The sequence below is a fragment of the Uloborus diversus genome, chromosome 4, assembly GCF_026930045.1.
Source record: "Uloborus diversus isolate 005 chromosome 4, Udiv.v.3.1, whole genome shotgun sequence".
NCBI classification, from domain to species: domain Eukaryota; kingdom Metazoa; phylum Arthropoda; class Arachnida; order Araneae; family Uloboridae; genus Uloborus; species Uloborus diversus.
This window is the reverse complement of record NC_072734.1, coordinates 84,085,340-84,109,279: the sequence shown is the minus strand read 5'-3', so window position 1 is coordinate 84,109,279 and position 23,940 is coordinate 84,085,340. Positions and strand designations below refer to the sequence as shown.

The following is a 23,940-nucleotide window of genomic DNA, read 5'->3' as shown; positions in this document are numbered from 1 at the left end:
CCTGATCATCCTGGACCCGACCCTGGTCCAACCATCTCCGATTTGAACGAAATTTTATAGAGTTGCAAACATGCCTTTAAACTAACGTATACCAATTCTCAGCTTTTATGACCCAAATCCTGAGGATCTAGGACCAATGAAAAAAAAGGGGCGTGGGGGGGGGCTCCAAGAAGAACGGATCAGCATTATGAAATGAATTGCCATGTTTAGTCTGATCCCCGATAGAGACCATTTTAGAGCCCTTTTTTTTTTAATTTTTGAAGTACCCTAGATCCTCATGATTTTGTGTCTTGGAAGCAGAAATAGGTTAGGTTTCAAGGCATGTCTGCAGCACCTCTCTAAAACGTCTCCAAGTTGGAGATGGTTGGATGGGGACTACCAGGTCAGATGACATAGAATGAATCTATGATATTTGGTTTTTGCAGCATCTTAATTACCTGTTTCCTGCCAGGTCCTGCGCGACTCAGCTTTAATAAAAGCGAACCTTTCTTTCCTGCCTTGATGTGCTTACATAGAAAAAAATTGGACCTTTATACTATGACGTAGGTCTGGCCCTCACGGACTATTAGTTTTTATTTCAGCAATCAACCCTATATACGAGTAACAATCTAAAATGTAATCTAAAACATTGTTTCAGTTAAAAAAACAATATCTTGATTCAATGCTTAATACTAAATTTACATTTCAAATCAGCTTTAACTGTAATTTTGATCGAGATCGGTTGCTGGTATTAATCGTGTTTTCAAGTAATCGAAGAAAATACCATCCAATAATTTTCACGGTATACCTCAAAATAGGGAAGAAGAAAAAAAAATTTCACGTTTGGATATCTTGTTTTCAGAATTTTATTGCTCATGTTTTTAGTGTGACTAATGTAATGTATATAAAGTGTTCATTTTGATGCGTTAGCCCCCTGTGTACTAAAGTTGTGAAGTCAAAGACACTTAGTTAAAGCACTAGCTTTCACCTGAAAAGTCAATGATTTAAAATGGCACCAATGAAGTTGTAGTAGAAAAAGTTTTCATGTTATATTCCTGTGTAGTTTATTGCGTTGAAGATACAACTCAATTGCAATTGAATATGGTATTTATTGCTTTTTAGATTATTTATTCTTAATTTTGTCGATTGAAAAATCATTTTAAAACATATGAATGACCTGTCTTCAATAAATTTATTGATGTATTATGGTCGATTATGTTTCTTTAATTGAAAACTTGGTTATTTCTGTTTCCTAGGCATGGCACAGTGGCGGCTCGTACCTTAATTTAGCGGGTGGGCCCGCTGTGTAAAGTTTTCACAATAATATTTATACAGATAAAATGAAAAGAACTATAGCTAGTAATGCTGAGCAACAAAATACGAGTATAGTCCTTTAGCAGTTTCTTTATTTCGTGCTTTTCTTCAAGCGTCAAAGTTGAAATTGGCGGTTTTAGAAAAAAAAAAAAATTTGAAAAAAAATAGAACCGACTTCAAAATTGCTCTAAAAAGTGAAAAATAATTTTATTCTCTAAACACCATCGATAATACTTTTAAATATAATTTTTGAAGTTGGCGCAAAAACGATAAACAAAATTATTCACAACCATAACTCAGCTCAACTATAAATTTAAACTGGCCCAGTTTCTTCTCTACCTTATACATTATGCATTGACGACAGCATATTTTAGTAACGTAGTAACAATATAAATGTTTCGTTACTAACTTTTGGATGTTTTCTGAAAAAAATATGAACGAAGCACGGTTACACTGGATTTTACTTTTTGTTTTTGCGCCAACTTCGAAAATTATATTTAAAAGTATTTTCGATGGTGTTTAAAGAATAAAATTATTTTTCACTTTTTTGAGCAATTTTGAAGTCGGTTCTATTTTTTTTTTCAAAAATTTTTTATTTCATTCTTTTTAGTGTAAATATTTCAGGAGTTCCCATCTCGAAACTTCACCTTATTTTTTTCATAAAATGCTCCATACGAAAAAAAATAATAAACATGCCTTTAAACTTTAAGCGATTGCCACTAAAAATTTACCCTTGTTCCTCTCTGAAATTCATACGTGTGTTAATTTCATTACAGCCATTTAAATATTACGTTTTCCCTAACTAATTTACATTTCACAGCATACAAGTTGCTTGTGATGCAACCCTGTGTCTCCTTACTTAGCCCCGATCATCTGTTATTGGCATAGTTGATAACGATAAAATACTAAACTAGTTGAGGCAAACTTAACCTGGTAGCATTGTGAAAGCCAAGCAAATCTTAATCACAGCATTTTCTCGCTTCCAGGTTAGGTTTACACCCCCACTATAAAGCAGTGACATTGAAGAAACTTGATGCTTGTTTCAGAGAAGCCTTCATTCAAAATTATCATAACAATTACTATTAATGTTACTGTTGTATGGCACCAAACTTTTAAAACGATGGGTTTTATATTTAATCATTTAATAGGGAAATTGCATAAAATTTGCTGTTTTTTGCCCATAACTTTTTTCTATTGAACAAATATGGCCAAACAAAGTAATGGGACCTAAGTTGAGCCATCCCCTATCCATTAAAAAAAGAATCATCAAAATCGGTTCACTAGGTGAGACGCTGCGAGTGGAGAAAAAAAAAACATACATACGGTATGAACTGATAACCGCCTCCTTTTTGAAGTCGGTTAAAAAATTCACTTGATTAGTTTTTTAAATTTCAAGGTAAAAAATCTAAATTTAAAGACACTCAAACCATACAACTAGTAAATAACAATACACAGCATTAATCAAACTACTATTACACTTATAATACCAACACGATCAGTTGATCACGCAGCAGCATTAATTTCGATTTAGCTAGCTATGCTTCCTTAGCACTAGAAAGACGGAGGGGCCCGTGTGGCCCCTCGCGTAGTTTGTTGTTTAATAACTCGGATAATATCTAACGGAACTTAATGGAATTTTCTGACTTTTCATTATATGACACTATTTGAATGCTTGTTAAATCATTTGCCTCATAGTACTGTTAATATTGATCCTTATACCTAGAAAGACGGGAGGGGCCACAGTGGCCCCCAAGCATTTTGACAACTAAAAAATTAATTTTTTCCTTTCTCCTAATTGTTGTAGCATAAAAAAATGGCATTCACTCTAGTTTAACCTGTAACTTCCTCTTTATGCAGCCGGTTGGATATCCAAATTCTATAAACACTACCGACTGCTTACCATCCTAACGGTGGCCATTGCTCTTAGAAAGGAAAACTAATTCAACCTTTGCCCAGTATAGAGAGAAAAACTAAAAATAATTAAGTACTAAATTTTTATTTAGCCATGAAAGAAGGTGTATCAGGTATGTGGACTCCCTTAGGAAGAATTTTTAAAAGAATTCACCCCAGAAATGGGTAGGGGCCACACTGGCCCCTTCAGTCTTTCTAGGTATACAGAAAATGTCAGTCGTTCTAGTGTTAGATCAAATTACGAGCGTAACAATATTTATTCTAAAAACAAACAATTTCCTTAATTGCCTACATATTCTTCTTTTTCAAAATTAGAATAACCTTTAAGTTTCATTGTGTGAAACCACATCACAATATCTAGGGGTCACATCACATTCATAGTTCAAAAGAGGTAGTGAGAAGCAAAAGGATGCAAGTGGCAAAATTAAAAATTTGGAGATAACCAGTATAAATGGTATGTGAACCTCTCCCTGTCTTGGGGTTAGAGATTGTACTAGTAGCCCTGGTAGATGCTGCTGTATAGCATGATTTAGAAAAAAAATTCAATGAAAGCCTACCTAAAATCTGATATTTAAACGCGTTTTTCTCAAAATTTAAAATAGTCCACTTGCATTTCTTTGCTTCTTACTGCCTGAATTCATTTTTTTTTTTTGCATTTTAATAAAATATTTAATTTTTTGAAATCTTTGTATACGCTTACCGATTAATCAGTATTTTTAAAATGAAATTAAAACAATTAAAACACTTAAGAATATTTCAATTTTATAAAAAATTATAAGGCTTTTTTTTGCACATATTTCAGAAATCTTTTTGCTAAATGATCATAATAATCATTTGTAAAAAATTGTGCATTCGTTTGCTTATCCTATTATTTAAAAATATTCTGTCGTTAATTATGTAAAAAATCATAAAACTTCCATAGTAAATTTTTTTTTAAAGGATATGCAAAACTCTCAACATTTTAGTAATTTATAAAGTGCTTATCCAATGAACAAGTGTATTAAACATATTGTGCTGACTGCAAAACGTATTACTTTGAAGCTGTATCTTTAATATTTAAAAAAAAAAAAAAATCCTTAGCGGATCCAATAACATGGAAACGAAACGTAACGAACATAACGAAAAAAAAATTTTAATTTCGAGATCTTGAATTCAAACTGTGCTTTCCTTAATCGCGAATTGCGATAGGACCCTCTCGTTGGGTTTCTTGTTTCTACTAATGACTTTCATCGCAACCATAATTTGAATTCAAGACGTCAAACTCAAATGAATGTCAGGGATTGGATGTTATGCGCTGAATGTGGTGTGCTGGATACTGTTTTTATGTAAAAAAGATTGTGTAAAGTCCAGAAGGGACGTTTATAAATAATTCTATTCCGAAGCACATGGACACCTGCATTATAAGCAAAGAAAAATAAAATCAAAGGACGGATGTCATTCAACAGTCAAGTGAAAACAATAAGCAATTCGTGTTCTTACCTCTAGGTAAGATTATCTTTTTCTATTAGCTGGTTTCTTGCAGTTGGCTCTACTCTGCAATGCAACACAACACAACCATTGAACTACCACAAAAGTGGACTGTATAACTTTTATTATGATTAATTTCATACACTTGAGAGCAGCATTCTTTCAGCCGCTCTGACCTTAAACTCCCTGAATTGGTTGCAGCCAGAGGTTTTTAACTAAACATAGGTGGCGCTTTAACATACCGAGCCACGTTGAAACATATATGGTTTCAAAAATTATATGATAAACTATAGAAAAAAAACAATTGAGAACTAACTACTATCAAGTATACATTACTGGCAACAAATATGAAATACACATTATTAAAGTTTGTAGAATAATAAAACAGATGTAAAGAAGCCTTTTTACAAAACATAATTATTTACCAATCCATTAGTAACAGTCACCTAAAGTTCATCAGTCCATATTAGGCAAAACTGCTACTTTATAAATTGGTCGGCGAAAAAATCCAGTATCGGTCTTTATGTTAACAACTCGCACATTCTGATCCGAACCAGGAAAAACTTCCATTACTCTACCTAACCTCCACCTTAGAGGAGGAACGTTGTCCTCTTTAATTAAAACTAAATCATTTACTTTAATATTTGGTTGTTCTCGTACCCATTTGGATCGCTGTTGCAACGCGGAAACATATTCATTTAACCATCGTTTCCAGAAACTCTGAAAAATCTGTTGAGTTAATTTCCAGCGATAAGAAGGGGGAATTTTTTCGTTGAGAAGATTTTCTTCTGGTATTGAAGAAAGCGATGTACCAACCAAGAAATGCCCAGGAGTAAGAGCAGACATTTCGGATGGATCCTCTGACAAAGGGCTCAACGGTCGGGAATTTAAACAAGATTCAATTTGTGTCGTTAGCGTTGAAAATTCTTCCAAAGTCAATTTTTGGTCTGCTATTGTACGTTTTAGGTGAGATTTAGCGGATTTGACAGCTGCCTCCCAAATTCCTAAAAAATGAGGGGCGGAAGGCGGATTAAAGTTCCATTTAATTCCCTCGTTGGCGAAATAATAATAAACGGGTTCTTCCTTCTGGAGACGTGCAATCACTCTATTCAACTCTTTATTTGTAGCTACAAAATTTGACCCACAATCCGAAAATACCTCACTTGGTTTTCCTCGTCTCGCCACAAATCATTTTAGTGCAGCTATAAAACAGTCTGCAGATAAATTGCCAACAATTTCAATGTGCACAGCCTTTACGGCTAAACACACAAAAATACAAATGTAAACTTTTAAGGTTCTAGCCCCGCGGCCAGATCGCGGTTTTACTAGAAAGGGTCCTGCAAAGCATAGACCGGTTTTTGAAAACACTTGTGATGGCATTATTCTAGCACGCGGCAAATCAGCCATCACCTGGGTTGCTGTTTTCCCTTGAGTTTGAAACACTTAATGCATTTCCAAATTTCCTTTTTAATGGCTGACTTAGCGTTAATTATCCAAAACTCCTTACGTATAACAGATAACAAAAGAATAGTACCCGCATGTAAATATGTTTCATGATAGGAGCGTATGATAATGGTAGTTAAGTGGTGATTCTTTGGCATTAGAATGGGATGTTTTCTTTCATTTGAAAAAGGAGCATTTTCCAGTCTACCACCATCTCGTATTACACCATCTTCATTTATAAATGGCTTTAAGGAAAGTAATTTACTATTAGCAGGAAGTGGTTTTTTATTCTCCAAATGAATATACTCAGTGGAAAACTCTTGCTTTTGAACTATCTTCACCAAAATATTTCTAGCGGCTTTCATTTCATCACTAGTCAGATAGCCAATGTTTCGATTTTTGGGATATGGAGCATTTTTAATGAAACGTAGGCACCATGCTATCATGCGGCGTAATTTAACATACACAGTGCGTCCAATAGAAAAGGTGACTGATTTTAAATAAGGTACAAGACATAATTTTTTTTCTAGTTTACAAGATGATTTATTCAAAATATACACCTTGGGAGTCAATACAATGCTGGAAGCGATCGTGAAATTTTTTGAAGCACTCTTCAAACCCATCTTTTGGAATTGTCCCCAATGTCGCCGTCGTAGCTGCCTGAATATCTGAAACTGTGGCAAAATGTTTGACTTTCATTGACAATTTCAATTTGGGGAACAACCAGAAATGGATCCAAATCAGGGAAATAAGGAGAGTGATCAAGCACCACAATACTTTTTTTGGCCAAGAAGTTACGTACCATCAAGCTTTTGTGTGCTGGCGCATCGTCATGCAAAAAAGACCATGTCCTTTGATTTTAGTATTCAGGTCCAACTCGATGAATTCTCGCCCATAAACGCTTCAAACCACTCAAGTAGTAAGCAGCATTAACTGATTCACCTTCTGGCATGAATTCCTTATGGATGATACCCTTCAAATCAAAGAAAACTGTGAGGAGAGTCTTGATTCGGCTTTTTTCCATGCGCACTTTTTTTGGTTTGGCATCTTCTGGGCTCTTCCACTCCGCGCTCTGACGTTTTGTGAATGGTTCAAACTTGAAAAACTTGAAACACCAGGTTTCATCACCAGTTACAATGTTTGCCATGAAGTTTGGATCCGTAGTGGCCGCTTGTTGCATGTCTCTGCAGTGTTCCACTCTGCAATGTTTTTGGTCGTCAGTCAATGTGTGCGGTACAAAGCATGCACAGATTTTCCTTTTTCCTAAATTTTCAGGTAAAATGAGATGGACAGTGGATTTAGGTATGCCAGTAACCTCTTCAATGAGTCGAGTAGAGACACAACGATCATTTCGTAGGACTTCGGCCACTTTTTCAATGTTCTCATCATTTCGAACTGTTACTGAATGACCTGGTCTTGGATCATCTTCAAAGCTGTCTCTACCATCACGAAATCTTGCATACCACTTAAAAACATTCTTACGACTCAATACTTCACTACCATAAACATTTTTCATCAATTCAAATGTTTCTGTGGCACTTTTATCCGATTTAAAATATAATTTAATGTTAGCCCTCTGCTTCATTTTTTTTTCTACCGAAGCCAAGCGACTTCTTCTAGAATTTGCGTTATCACGTTTCAAACGATGTTGCCAACGCTTTGAAATTAATCCAGATAATAATTGAAATGTACGTGCATTTAATGCAATCATTCTTTCATAGATAGCGCTAATAGTTCCGCAAGTATTAAATCAGTCACCTTTTCTATTGGACGCACTGTGTATGATGAGACTTTAACAATTATTGGAAAATCAACAGACGATGTTCCATACAAACACGAAGCCTTTTTTCGCCCTTCTTTTAGAGCGTCCGTTGACGATGGTACTTCTACATGTGGAATTTTCTCGTGTCTAAGCCAATGAGGACCAGACCACCATAATTCAAACTTAAGCAGTTCAGAGGGTAAAAGTCCCCTACTTGCACAGTCTGCTGGATTTTGGTCTGAAGGAATCCAGCGCCAGTGTTGAATAGGAAGGATCCCTTGTATTTCAGAAACCCGGTTAGTAACAAATATTTGCCAACGTGACGGCTCAGATCTTAACCATGCTAAAACGATTGTGGAATCTGTGAAGGCGTGTATTGCATCAATTTGAATATGTAATGACGAAAGAACGATTTGTAGTAAATGCACTAACAACACAGCTGAGCAAAGTTCAAGGCGCGGAATCGATATTGTTTTCAATGGTGAAACACGAGTCTTCGATGTCAACAGGCTAACTTGATGACTGGACGTATCAGAAGATTTTAAGTAAATTACTGCAGCGTATGCCTTCTCAGAGGCATCACAAAAACAATACAGTTCAATATTAGACGCTTCCGTGCAAAAGAACTCTTCGACGCACAGTTACAGGTTCAAGTTGAGAAATATCGTTGCTATAGTTCATCCATCGCTCCTTAAGCTCCGGAGGCACAGGATCATCCCACGATAACAGCGACATTTCCACAAATCTTGAATCAAAATTTTTGCAGTTATAAAAAATGGCGACAACCACCCAAGGGGGTCGAAAATGCTTGACACACTAGACAAAATTGATCTTTTTGTAGGGAAGACTCTGTGCTTATCCGAAAAATGAATGTTATACGTAAAGTCGCCGAGCGTTGGGTTCCATCTCAATCCCAATACTTTAATAAATTTAGAATCAGCGGTACTAGAAGAACATGCGGACAAGCCTTCTGATTTGCGTAGTCTTTCCAACACAAACGAATTGTTAGTACACCACTTGTGCAATTTAAATTGTCCTCTTCTAAGGAGATCATTCAGTTCATGTATAAGATCAATCGCCTCCTCTTGCGTTTTAGCGCCAAACAGGCAGTCATCAACGTAAAAATTATGCATGATTAGATCAACTGCCTTTGGAAATCTCGCTGCCTCATCAATTGCCAGCTGTTTAAGTACTCGCGTAGCTAAATAGCAAGCAGATGCGGTACCATACGTGACAGTACACAACCTATAGGTCGAAATTGGTTTAGTGGGGTCATCCCTCCACAGAATTTTTTGAAAATCTCTAACTGCATCATGAATCTCTATCTGGCGATACATTTTTTGTAAATCACTTGTAATTGCAATGTTATGACATCTAAACCTCAATAAAATAGCGAAAAGATCGTCCTGCACCTTTGGACCATTCATAAGCGTATCATTTAATGATACACCAGATGTAGTTTTTGCACTAGCATTAAAAACAACTCTTAATTTTGTGGTGGAACTAGACTCATTAATTACATGATGGTGCGAAATACAACAATGAGCATTTTCTTTGCATACCGTATTGTCGATTTCCATATGCCCAAGATCGAGCTACTCTGTCATGAACTTTGTGTATTGCAAATAAATGTCAGGCATTTTTAGAAGTATTTTTTCTAGACTATGAAACATTTTAAATGCGGTGGCCTTGGAGTTACCTAACAGTTTTCTATTAGGTTTAAACGGAAATCTAACAGAATACCTTCCTTCTTTATTGCACATATAATTTTTTAAGAAATGCGTTTCACAAAGCCTTTCTTCCCTTGTAAGCGATTGTGTTGACGGAATTTGTTCTAATTCCCAAAACGACTTAACTAGCTCATCTGTAGTAACACTTAAACTATTAACAGAACTAGATTCTAAGTCACAACAGCTGAGCGTTGTGGCTCCTGCGATTATCCACCCTAATCTAGAACATACTGCGAACGGAAGATTTTCACCCCGTTTTATTACCTCTCCGTTTACAAGCTAAAAAAAAAAAACATTTACCCCACATAGAATGTCTATGCTTTCTTTCTTAAAATAAGAGGGATCTGCTAACAATAAATCCTTATACTCATTAAAACATTTCACAGGCGTAGTTGAATTGGGCAATTCCCCACAAATTTTATCAATGACGTAAGCGGAGGTTACTATCTTAAATTCAGTGTCAAAATGAGAGGAAAATACTAACTCGACTGCTCCATTGCTTAGCGTATTATAACTTCCTAAACAGGAAACTGAAATTTGAGCAGGGTTAATTTTCAATCCCAATTGCTTGGCACATTCTTTCCTAATGAAATTTTTTTCTGATCCCGTATCCAGCAGACATTTACAACTTATCCACTCATTTTTAGAATTTCTAATCTTAATTACAGCAGTGCATAAAAGAACAGATGAATTGCTTTTATTCATACTAGTTCCCAATTGATTACCATATGAATTATTTGCACATACTATAGGCGTAACTTCATTTTTGCGATTTAAATCTAAACTCGTTTCTACTGAACAAGGAATAAATTCTTTAGCACTTACAGAAGGAAACCTAGGTATCGACCTATTTTCATTTTCTTGATGTAACATACTGTGGTGCCTCTTACCACATTTGAAACAAGTATTACCGCTTTTACATTTTCTAATTAGATGCACATTAGAGAGGCAATTAAAACACAGTTTATTTTGTTTTACGAAATCAAATCTTTGCGGTACGGATAGACTGCGAAATTTTACACACTTTGATAAGTAATGATTATCTTTACAATATGAACATACAGAAACCGCAACCAAAGCGTTAACTTTAGATCTTGTGGGCTTTTGAACTTTACCGACTGAACCCTTACTGTTTTGAATTGTTCTAGCGTAATTTTTTAGAATCTCTATTAAATCCCTAAGTTTTGGAATTTCAGAATTCTTTGACTGGCGTTCCCACCATAATTTAGTGGAAGTATCTAATTTTTGTAATATTAAATACAACATTAAGGTATCCCCAAATTTATCAACCGATTGACCCAGCGTTTCTAATGAACGAATTATTTCATTGACATTATCTACTAAAGTCAACAAAGCAGAAGCGGATTCATTTTGAATGCTTGAAGATCCAAAAAGCGTTTAATGTGAGCAAAAGTTTGCTCTCTTGTATTTGAGTATCGTTCATCTAACAAATTATACGCAATTTTAAAATTACTATCAGATATTGGAATAGAAATTACAATTTTCGCAGCATCACCTTTTAACGAGGTTTTTAAATATTGAAGCTTTTGAGCATCAGATAGAGATTCATTTTTTGTTACTGTTGCATTAAAAAGATCTTTAAACGTTAGCCAGTCGATAATATTGCCACTGAAATTGGGCAAGGAAAGTTTCGGCAGCTTTATTGTTTCACTTCCGTAATTTGTTTTATCTGCGCTATTTAAACTGGAGACGTTTAACTCTAGTTTCTTCTGCTCGTTCAGTTTTTTCTCACCACGAAATTTAATTAGTATTACTTTTTCGTTATACGCAAAAACACTTTCTAACTCGCTATCTAATTCTTCAAGATTTTCAATTAGCGCTTCAACCTTATAGTCAATATCTTTCAATTCAGCCTCTTTTTGCTTTAACAGTTCTAAATTTTCAGATATTTCCTCAAAGTTAACGTCTTGTTCTTTTAGATTGCCTTCAATTTTCTTTACGTAATTTGTCACTGCTCTTATTACGATAGAACGTTTTGCTTTAACGCGTGTCAACTCAATTTCACTTTCCTTCGCGTCTTTAGACATTTTCTGGTTATTTAGCACTCAGTAATTTCAAACTTGAAATTGCTACTCACCTCCTTTCATGTAAAGGATTCGAATCGTAATGCTTAAGTTATTTCACTCCATGCGTTTTCAACTTGCGTTACATTTCTTCACGAGCCATTCTTTTTAATATCCGGCTCGACTGACCATGTTTTTACCTCTAGGTAAGATTATCTTTTTCTATAAGCTGGTTTCTTGCGGTTGGTTCTACTCTGCAACGCAACACAACACAACCATTGAACTACAACAAAAGTCGACTGTATAACTTTTATTATGATTAATTTCATACACTTGAGAGCAGCATTCTTTCAGCCGCTCTGACCATAAACTCCCTGAATTGATTGCAGCCAGAGGTTTTTAACAAAACATAGGTGGCGCTTTAACAAGCGTTATCTTCAAAAACTTAATTGTACAGTATAGCAGTAAGTAAATTTGCGAATCAAATGACTTTTTAATATTCTACTACGGGAAAGCCGTGCGAGTATCGCTAGTAATCAATAAAAACAAACACTATATTTGTTTATGCAAAAAATAAATAAATAAATAAATAAAATTAAAAGAAAATAATAGTTAATTTAAGTGAATTTATTTCATTGGACACGTAGCGAAGCATAACGTTACTCGCTATCTACCAATCAAATAGAGAGTAGATTTTGAAAACCATAAAATCTTGGGCAATGTGGCTACAATAAGCAATCTTGATTGTTGAATCAGAATCAAGTGAAAATCTCCCAATCCAAAGAATAAAAAGTTTTATTGAAATATTCAGTACTGTAAAAACAAAATAAAAATCCGTGCTTCTCCTGAAGAAAAATAAATAAATATGTGTTACAGTTACAACAAAGGCAAATCTCCCCTCCCCCCTCAAAATATATTGTCATTAAAATACCCTCCCCAGTTGAATACCGATCAACTGAAACCGTACATACATTCCTACCAAAAAGAATCACGTCTTTTATGAAAAAACGCTACGTTACGTTACTTTTGTTAAACAAATCGTTAGTTTTGTTAGTAAATTTAACAAATTATTTATTATTTTCGAGGCTGAAATCAGCAAGCATATAACTCAAGCCAAGTCATCAGTTTAAAGTGTAATATGCATTACCTAAGTTCAGTCTTAACATTATGTAGTTAACTTCTATTAATAAAATTAACTAAATTAACTCTATCAGATGTGAGTCAATAGCTGGGTGCTAGGGGATTTTTTAAGTGAAAGACCGGGCTCCCAAAATATGGGAAATGACTCAAGGCCACGGTTAACGTAAAGAGTTTATTCAACAAAATTGACGACACAAAACATAGAACACACACACACAAAACATAGAACACACACACACACAAAACACACATATTCCTTAGGCGACCGTCTTTGCCCGTCAACGTCTTACTCGATATTTTTCATTGTTTTTTGCAACAATTAAAAAGCGTTGTTTGCAGTCTATTCTCTTTATTAAAATGTAGTTTTGTGGTGAATATGCCTGAGCAAGACGCAGAAAGAACACGAACGTGGCATGAGGGAAATCGAGTGAGTGAGATAGCAGTTCAGTTTGTGGAAAAAAAAGAGAACAGATAAAAATTTTACTTCTATCTTGTGTCTTATGACACACAATACTTTTCATATACTTTGGATTTGCTTTGAAATCTTATTTTCATCGCGCCAGAAATGTATACATCATCGAAAATGGTAAATTCAAGATTCAACGACTCTAACAAGTGCACATGAGTATAAGAACGCGTTTATAAAACCTTTTTATAATCATTCGATTTACTGTTCTATTTTCAACAGGGTGATTAAAAACTAATATCGTTTTTACAGACAAATAAATTTTGGACAAGTTTTTTATTTTTAATACTCGCGTTTTTAACATCTTTTCAACATCCAGTTTGAAGGAATAAAATACTTAGAAATCCGAAAATTTTTCCAGTTTTGTTACATAAAAAAGTTGTAACGATCTAAATAAAAGGAAATCACATGATGCAATGCTGCTGGTGGGTATATTACAGCACTTATCAATAAAAATGTGTCAAAAATATGAATATGCAAGACCATTTTACTCAATACGAACCCAAGAATAAAGCAATGAACAATGGCAAGTTTCTTCATTTACTATACTCACCCGACATTTTATCATCTGATTTTCATTTTTCTAATCGCTATATGACAAAAAATTTGAAAATTTGGCTGTTATCCGAAATGCCATGTCTATATACTTGAATCAAAAACAAATTAGTTTTTGTCAATCACGGACTGAAATTTACAAAAAAGGATGGTGAAAAGTTGCTGATAACGAGAGTAATTTGCCTTTACTATTGCTTATAATTACTATTTTCTGTTCACTCTTTATTTATCATTTTCAGTAACTTCTACTAACTTCCAGTTGTGCATTTAATTTGAAAAATGGGGAGAACCAATTTTTGAAAGAATGGATCAAGAGAAATCGTGTGTGAAGGATAACCTCTAAGCAACGTTGGCCTTAGTAAAAACTTAAAAAATGAGGTGTCAAAGTAGCAGTTAAGTAATTTATGAAGGCTTAAAAATATAAAATAATAATCATTAAGACAATTGTATCAGGAAGATTTTTCAGATTAAAAAAAAAAAAAAAAACTTTTAAACAAATAAAAATTGTCAATGAACTTAAATATTACGACCGGCAAAACACTTGCAATTAAATTATAGATTAATAAAAACTGATTAAAATATATAGATTGCAAGGCAAAAAAATCTAACTACAACCATTGTGTTCATTGAACTTGCACTGAAAACAATAATGCTTACAAAATAATTAAAATTTAATAATCTTAAGACATTTTATGAGGATGAAACTGTTTCTCGCGGAAAAAAAAACACAACGTTGTTAATGTTTTTACAAATTTACATTTCATTCTGGGCTACTGTAATTTCCCGAAGTTGAAATATAATCTTCGACTTTCTACGAATTGCTCTTTCTTAGCCACGTGCCCATTCCCTTAGGCTAGAATGATTTTTTTCTCTTTCTAGAGCAATAAAAGAAACGGAACTACTATTAATACCTCCAGTAAGATTAAATTCTTGACTTCAATTTGAAATGTATATTTTCACTGTTAACTTGTTACATTCTACCTCAAGTTGCTTAAAATAAATATTTTGTTTCATAACGTTATAAGCTCGTGTAAAATAAATATATATAGTTTTACATATTTATTTATTTATTTATTTAATAAAAGTATGCACACTACAGAAATAATCCAGTTACAGTGGCAACAAAACTATGAAAATATCAATTAAAACAAATTATGCGTTTCAAATATTAAAACATCAAGACCTAAAATTGTAAAATGACAAGTTAAAAATATCTATATCACGACAATAAATGTTATAATGTTTGTAAAATTTAAAAAGACAAAAAATGTCAACATAGTTTCGTCTGGTAAAAATATTTTTAAAAGAAAATGACTCCTAAGAGTCCTACTTGGGACAGCAAGTTGTATCGAATTAACGATATCTGAGTAGTCAAATTATGTAAAAGCTTATAGAAAAAAAGAAGGCACAAAAGTTCACGGCGTGATTTAAAGTGGAAACATTATAAAGATTACATAAATGAGAGTAAGAATAAGTTCAAAAATCTTGATTATTAGTTCTGTAACATAAGTAATAAACAAATTTGGATTGAATCTGCTCAAGAGTTTTAGCTTTATTATTCTAGTAGGGATCCGAAATAAGACTGCAGTACTCAAGTTTGGAGCGCACAAGACAAAAATAACACGTTTTAAGTGCTTGCTCATTCGAAAAATCTTTGGTCTTACGTTTAAAAAAACCCAGAACCATATAGCCTTCGAAACAATGCTGTTAATATGTTGCGTAAAATCAAGTTTAGTGCTAAAAGTGATGTCCAAATTCGTAGCAAAGTCACAACGCGATAAACAATGTTTTGTCAATTTTCTAAGGATGCAAGACTGGCTCAGATCTACGACTGGAACTCAAAACATTGCATTTACTAATATTTAAATAAAGCTTATTCTCCATGCACCACCGCACCGGTGCAACTTATCCAAATCAATCTGTAAAAGGGTAGCGTCAGAGATGGTGCGAACGTTTCTAAATAGTTTGAAATCATCAGCGAACATAAGATAGTCACAAATATTGAAAAATATTACAAATATCATTTGAGACAGTTAGAAGCAAAGGGATGTAAGTGGACATTTTCAAGTTTTGAGTAAAACGCTTATAAAGATTACGTCCTAGGTAGGGTTTCATTGATTTTTTTTCTAAATCATGCTGTACAGCAGCACGTACCAGGGCTACTAGTACTATCTCTTGCCCTAAGACAGAGGAGAGGTTCACCTACCATTTGTACTGGTTATCTCCAAATTGTTATTTTTGCCACTTGCATCTCATTGTTTCTCACTACCTCATTTATGAACAAAATAAAAAGCAAGGGCCCTAAATTAGAGCCCTTAGAGTAAAATCATCAGAAATAACACCATCGAAATAAACATATAACATACAACCATTTAAATATGAAAAAAAAAACAGTCAGTTAGTAAATATATAAGTGTAAAATAAATAATTTTTAGCTTTCGTTATAACAAATAAATTACCTGCAATCCTAACTTTTTTGAACATGGTAGTTAGTATTAAAAATATATCGATGTTAAGGGTGAAGGAGACCATTTACTTTATTTTCATACACAGTTTCTTTCAAAAATCTATCATTGCCAAGGCTAGTTCTACCTAGTTGAAGGAAATACCTTATGCATCCTTCGAATTTTATTTACAATTTGAAATAAAATCATATTCGTATTTCTAACATCACCGCTGCGTCCAAATATACAAACAGTAGAATATTTTACTTTTGAAATGGTAATATGATTATACTGTAATGTAATTACATTATCGGTGTCGACTTAATTTGTGCGTGTGCTTTCATTTTATAAATCGTTTTGGTTAGTCAAGGTACCATGGTTAGGCACCTAGTTCGTGGACACGAAAGATCAAGGGTTAGATACTGGCCAGTATAAGTGTTGGTGAGTCATGCACGTTAAATTTGTCGTTGTCAAAGTCCTCCAAGTTGTAATAACAAAAATCAGTATCTATGGAGGCTCAGTAGAATTAGGTTTACGACTCAACAATACAATTCTTGAGCTTTATTCAAAAATATATTTATTGAAGTAAATAATTTCGTTTGCATAGTACTCTTATTTAAAATGTTCAGTTTCAATTTCGAAACGAATTTTTTTCTTCAATAAATAAAACATATAAAGGTGCGGAACAGAACAACTAAAACTGACTTAAAAAATGAAGCGTTGCCAAATGTATACTTTAAAAATTATATCCAGTTTAATAACTTAGTTCAGATGTAAAATTTCAAGTGCAGAAATTGCAGAAAGAAGCCGTTATTTTTGATAAAACAGAAACTGTAGTGAAGCTACATTTCTTAAAATGTTTTCCGCGCAATTGGATTTGTACTGATACTTCCGAAATGCTTCTCGGGAGGGACATAAACGTGACTTCCATCACAAACTAAGCACTAAAACGATACAATTCTTACGGTGCTTTACTTTCTGGCACTTTTACTGTCATTCGGCTTTCATTTCTGTTATTGGTTTCTTGATTTTTTTTTTGTTTACACTCATGGATAATTCAATTTCTAGGGAGATACGCTGGTAAACAGTCGGAAGATGTGTAAATCGTATGCTGTGAGTACGAAAAATTCTGTTTGGTATTTTATCAGAAATTTTGAAATACTGATCATAGGTTGCTTTAAAAATGCCGAGTAAAACGGAAAATATTAAAAACTTTAGAATATTAGTTTTTTTTTAGCGTTCTTTTCCTGTTATAGGTATGCATGTCACTGCGCCTTTTCAACCGTGGTGACAATTTTACTTTTTTTTTATTGTCGCAATTTTTGGATCAATATGGAAAAGAAACTAGTTATTGGCAATATAATACATAATTTTCTCTTTTTAAAGAACTTTTAAACAAAACAAGTCTTGAAACCAGATCAAAAGTTCCATTGAGAGGAAAAATAAACCACTAAATTGTTAAACTATGCCATTAAAAGTAAAATAATCTTTCAAATACAATACAAGATACTAAGTAAGATAGAAACTCTTATTAAATTAATTTGCCAAATTAACTTTAACGCGTAAACTAGTGTCATTAACAAGTAAAACATGTATTTAGGGTTTGTTAAATAAATATATCAAGTCCTTAACAAACATTGAATGTTCCACTAATATGTAAAATTATAAAAATAGGAGCAAACACTGTAATTATTTAAACGCAACTAGGCGGAAAGAACACACGTCATCAAACCAAGTGAAGTACCTGTAACAGAAATGTACCTCATTTACATAAGAACAATGCTCGCTTCACAGCTCACCCTCGTTTTAAAATGGAAGTTTTTTCGGAGATTTGGCATTCTGATGAGAATAGACCATTTTTGGCAATTTCGCATCTTGTGTATCAATTTTAATAACAACCACCTATCAATCATTTTTATTAATTCTCTATTGTTTTCAGAATAATCAAGTATTGGTGGTTTGTACACTGGTAGTTGATAAAAATTTTAAAAATATCTTGATAACTCTATCGCACACGGAGTGTAACAAAGTGGTCCAATTAACCTGTAAAAAATCGCTCATAAAGAAAAGTTAAGATTGTGGAACAAGAATAAACGGAAATAATGGTTCAAAAACCGATATTGTGTCATTCCATGTCAACTCGCACACCTAAAAAGTGAGTGCTCACAGATTATAAAAATATTTTGCAGGTTCATACCCATTCACTAAGTGGTATAAAAAATAAATTTTGACACTCTAGCTGTTGTAGTTTTTTAGATTTGAGGGGTCGAAATTTTAATGTTTTGCTCCACCGGGTCATACTTGCCTGACCATAACTCTAGAACAAATAAAGTTAGAAACTTGAACTTTATATATTTTGAAAGTTTACATTAAGAGCTTTAAAATGATATATTACATGATACAAAATTACAATTTTTCATTTTAAAGCTCATTTGAATTGACCTTTGACCTTGAGTATTTCCAAAAGTTATAATTTTATAAATCTGGAAAAAATATATTTTGTACACACTATTTTTTTTTCTTTATTTATGCCAAGTTTCATGTTGGGACAGCACAGGAATCATCCTTTAACAATTTTTCATTTTGAAGGTCATTTGAATTGACCTTTGACCTTGAGTATTTCCAAAAGTTATAATTTTATAAATCTGAAAAAAAAAAAAATAGTTTGTATACACTATTATTTTCTTTGTTTGTGCCAAGTTTCATGTTGGGACAACACTGCGATCATGCATAATTTAACAATTTTTCATATTGAAGGTCATTTGAATTGACCTTTGAACTTGAGTATTACCAAAAGTTATAATTTTAAAAATCTGAGAAAAAAAATACATCTTGTATAAACTGTTATCCTTACATATCATTTCTGTAACCCGTTTTTTGTTCCTACGCGAGATCTTCCTCAATTCTTGATCGATTTCTTTGATTTACATCTCATTTTAAAGCTTATCATGCAGGCTAATGACGAAAAATAAACCCACGGTTTAAAAATTGTTTTTTTTTCTGTCAAAAAAACCTGTTTTTTAAAGCACCGGACTGAGGTTTTCGGTTAAAGTTTTATGTTTAACTTGCGCTGTTACCGACAGAGCTGAATAGCTCGATCGGTAGAGCGTTTGAATGGTGAACCAGAAGAACGAGTGTTCCGTCCCGGCCTGCACAATCTGCAGCGAAAAAAATAGGCAAATATCACGCATTGTTGAACATATAAAAACAATTAATAATACAAGTGAGGTAATAAAATAAATGAATTTGATAGGCTCCTTGCTGTCACGAAAACTTGATGCAAAATGTAGCTATATCGATTTGGAATTGTAGATTTTTTTTTAATGCTTTGGCTCCGGTCAGAAATCTAAAGCATAATGTAAACGAAAACATAAGTATCTGGTTTAAGATTTCAGGCTATAATGGAATAGTTTTTTGTTCAGAAAAAAAAAAACCGTATACTGAAATGTACATATTTCTAATAACAGTTTTTGACCCTTTGTACAAATAAAAAACAAATCTGCCACAAATTGAAATTACTCTTCTCATTTAGTTTAACTATGAATATTTATTAGAATACGAAGTAAAACATTAAAATTACTAACAATTTGACGGGTTAACTATCACTTTTTTTTTCTTCTTTCGGCAAAAAACAAATAGACAATCACATTTTTACTACATTCAAAAAGCTACGCTAACGAACTTAGTGCAACTGATTTTGTATTTTAACCGCTCGGATAAATAAGGAACACTTGCTGCCATCTAAACCAAAACGGTTCAAGCAGCCTGCGATAGCAAATTGTATAAATTTTCAAAAATAAAAACATTTCTCTTCAATATCTCATCTTATCTTATATATTATTTCTGTGGATTATTTTTCTGTTGGTGTGCGAGATCTTTCCTATTTCTTGAAGAAATTCCTCCTCATTTTATAGCCTATCTGGCCGGCTAATGATAAAAAATAGACTTACGGTCTAAAAATCAATTTTTCGGAAAAGCCCCTTGCGGTTGCAACACCTTGATGCAGCCTGTAGTTCTTAAGCAGATTTTTTTAAAAGAAAAATGTTAATGCTATTTTCCAATTTTCAATTTCTTGCGTTGCTTTCGGCGGAAAAAAAAAACAATCTACAATTAAGCTGTATTTTAAATAAAGCTTAAGAGCATTAGACTTAGTTATTCGTTTAAATTGATATTTTTTTTCGGTAGAGCGTTTGGCTATAAACTAGCTGAACTTCGGTCCCGCCCGGGCTGTCCGATATTATAGCTAATTTAGATTAATATTAAGCATTACATGTACTCATAACATACAATAGATAACACACGTAAGGCAATAAAATAAATACGACGGGAATACTACTTGGCGTGTCGACACCTTTATGCAGGCTACAGTTATTATCCAGATAAGTTGACCTATTAATCGAAGGGTGTTCTTTCTTTTTTTAAACCTTCGACTTCGTTTAGACCACTAAGCATAATGCAAGCATAAAAAAGTAATAGATTAAAAAAATTCTGTTCTCAAGGAAAACTTTTTTGTGCAGAAAAACTTTTTCATTGTATGCTTAAATGTATATTTTTCTCTTAGCAGTGTTCGACCTTTCGTTTAAATGAAAAAATACTACGCTAAATTGAAATTACGAGTTTCACCCAGTAAACCTTTAGCTATTTATTCGAATACGATGTAAAACATTAAAATTATTATTAACTTCATTAGCAAGAAATCATTTTCTACCCTTTACTTTCGGGGGGGGGGGGGTGCATTTTGTCCACGTTCGAAAAATTACACTTAAAAATGGACGCCGTAACGGTTAAAGCAGCCTGCTATGCGAAATTGTATCAATTTTCAAAAATAAAAACACCTATTTTCAATCTAATTTATTATTTCTCTAAAATGTTTGTTTCAATTGCTACGCGAGATCTTCATTCCTTAATCAAATTCCATGTTTTACGATTAATTTTAAAGCGTATCATGCTGGCTAATGACAAAACATAAATGCATGATCTTTTTTTTGGCAAAAAGCTTTTTTTGCTGTTTCTTATTACTTATTGCTTCTACGAATAGCATTTGAAAGCGAAGGCACAACTGCTCAGTTGGTTGGAGTGTTGTGCTGTTACCAGAATGGCGACAGTTCAAATCCGTGCCAATAAATATCTCTTTAATATTTCTTTTTTTTTCCGTCCGATGTTCACATAGGCAGGACTGTATTTGCCACAACCCGTTTTTTCACATGCACAATTACTGCTTTTTCACGAGTCACTCAGTCACACTTTTAATGATAGTTACGTTTATATTGAAAATACGTACAACCAAAAGGTGAGCGGTGACCACATTATCACAACCTTAGATTTAACGAGGTTTTGTTGCTGATGTCTTCAAATTACATGCCTTCTGTTTTGCGTTTACTTTAATTCGTTAATTTTTTTCGATTCTTCCTCATAATGTTCTTTCTTTGAAATTTTCAAAAAGCGAAATGCCACATTAAACGATTCGAAGCACAGTGCGAAGTTCCGCACGGGTCGACTAGTTTTCTTTTTTCATTTTGGGACAACACCGGGATCCTGCATAATTTAAACTTTAATTTTACTCCGAGTGGCGAAAAATCAATAACCATCGATTGAAAGTCAAATATGTGTGCCCAAATGTGTCATAATTATGCTGATATTACAATATTAGAAAAATAAAAAAATAGTTCAATGTGATGGACAATGATTTGATTACATAAAATAATTCAAGTTATCCATGCAATCAAACTTGACTTAACAGTTATATACTTCTTCTTAACGATGCTTTGCTAGGATGCTTTCTGCTTCTGCAATTTTATATCTCCTTCCAGTTTCTGCACTTGAATAAAAACTGGTCTCAAGTTTTAACGCACAACGAAAAGGATTACAACCAGGGGCGCCCCAATGGAAAGTCACGGGAGACCACTGCGTCTTCCAAAAATGTAATTATTCAGCAAATTTTGTCTGGTGATTCAGCAAAATTATTAACAGACTAAAATTGCAATGCAATCACATGTTTAGGTAAAGAAAGTTCTAAAAGCACTTTATTACTTGTAGCATTCTATTACGAATTAATAAACACGAGGCGGTTAGTTGAATCAACTTTTCTTCAGAACAGTCGCTTGTTAACTCCTGGACTAGATTATTCCGTTGTCTTCAAACGAGGCAACTTCGCAGATTCAATTTTTCTTCTAAAAATACCCCACAGCGCTGTTAAAACTGAACCGAGTTGACTTAACAGATTTACTCGTGTGTAGAGTGAACGCTTGGCAATGTCCCGATGAGTTGAATCAACTAAAAAGTTGATCGGGATTAGAACCTTGTTGTTGTTGGGCCAGCAAAGCTGACAATTTGGGGGTGCGCTGCTTCGCTTTTCCAACTATACCGTAATATGGTGTGAAGTCCGACTTCCGCAATACACACATGCCATAGGGACCCGTTAAGAGGGTAGGCAACCATTCACAGCACAAAAAAACATTCACACAAAGGAAGGACAAGGACAGAAGAGAGAAAGCACATCCATGCCCGAGCCGGGATTCAAACCCGGGACCACCCCATCGCAGGCAGGAAAAATATCATCTATAAGTCAATCTGCAGACGATATTTAAAAAAGATCAAATATAATTTAAAAATTGTTATACATTTCTAATTTATCGTCATTTTGAATATTTCGTGGCAATAGGACATCGTTTTCACCCGTGATACTAATTGTTTTAAACATTAGAGCAGAAACTCATTCTCAATGAGTTAAACACACGAGTTGAATACGTCAGCAGTTTTAAATGTTTAAGTGTTCAACTTTGATCGCTTAACACTATTTCCTGTTTATTCAGTAAATAACCTATGTAAGCAAACATTCAAACTAATTACTAGCTTAATTGGTTGTGTTTCACGGGAGTAAAACGAAATAGGTCGTTATATTATAAACACAAGCAGGAGGATTAAATTTTCAATGACTCAAAATTATGCGTTGCAGCTGACCCAGTGAAGGTGTGTTGCCTAAAATTTAAGACTGAACTTATGCTTTCATCGTTAAACTACGTGTAAATATATTTTCTTCTAATTCTCAATAGAAAAATAATATTTCTTATTTAGGGGAAGACCGCCTATATTGTACCCCCTAAGAACAAGAGGCCAGTGTCGCTAAATGTGAAGCAAAACAAAAAATAAAAAATAGTGCATCTGAAACCAAATTTAATTAGGAAGCGCCATAGGAACTTACATTTTCTATAAATATGACGATATTTTTTTAAAATTGTTATTGACAAAAATGCAAAAGTCCAATTTAGGAATATATGCGCTTATATTGAGCCACGCACTTCCTGAATTGGACCGTAACATAAATGATGTAAATACTTGCATTTGAACTGCATAGTCTTTTTACAGGATTTGCAATAGAATTTCCTTTGCTTTGGGCTAACTTGGCGCAGTGTTGATGAACCCACTGATGGCATTTCATATACCAAATCATGCTTTGCACTTCATCTCTATGGAAAATATCGCAAGGCCAGTTGTTTTTTTGCGGTTTTTTGCTCCTTCTTTTGCGGCCTTTTTCGTTCTGTGTCCTTTTTGTGTGGCGATGAAGTTAGAACGTTTGGTAGTAGGTTTCCTTTTTCTGCCTTCCATTTTTTATGCAAAGGTAATATGTGTGCCACCTTAACAAAATCATCAATAGAACCGACGATCATAACTTGATGAGAACTAACCACTGATTCCCAGGAACTTG

General features: G+C 33.7%; 4 protein-coding genes across 4 annotated transcripts; all 4 read right to left on the bottom strand.

Moving 5' to 3' along the window:
• Positions 1–5,127: 5,127 nt before the first annotated feature.
• LOC129220679 (uncharacterized) lies at positions 5,128–6,560 on the bottom strand. The gene is made up of 2 exons (XM_054855109.1): positions 6,179–6,560; positions 5,128–5,675 (listed from the first exon to the last, which is right to left on the bottom strand). The coding sequence occupies exons 1-2, from the start codon at positions 6,558–6,560 to the stop codon at positions 5,128–5,130; spliced, it is 930 nt and encodes a 309-aa protein (XP_054711084.1).
• Positions 6,561–6,973: 413 nt separating this feature from the next.
• LOC129220678 (protein GVQW3-like) lies at positions 6,974–7,630 on the bottom strand. Its single transcript, XM_054855108.1, has one exon. The coding sequence runs from the start codon at positions 7,628–7,630 to the stop codon at positions 6,974–6,976; it is 657 nt and encodes a 218-aa protein (XP_054711083.1).
• A 191-nt stretch (positions 7,631–7,821) lies between these two features.
• On the bottom strand, positions 7,822–9,456 carry LOC129220677 (uncharacterized). Its single transcript, XM_054855107.1, has 3 exons — positions 8,756–9,456; positions 8,522–8,621; positions 7,822–8,442 (listed from the first exon to the last, which is right to left on the bottom strand). Exons 1-3 carry the CDS (start codon positions 9,454–9,456, stop codon positions 7,822–7,824), a joined length of 1,422 nt encoding a protein of 473 aa, XP_054711082.1.
• Positions 9,457–10,952: 1,496 nt separating this feature from the next.
• On the bottom strand, positions 10,953–11,654 carry LOC129220676 (uncharacterized). Its single transcript, XM_054855106.1, has one exon. It carries the CDS (start codon positions 11,652–11,654, stop codon positions 10,953–10,955), a length of 702 nt encoding a protein of 233 aa, XP_054711081.1.
• Between the last annotated feature and the right edge of the window lie 12,286 nt (positions 11,655–23,940).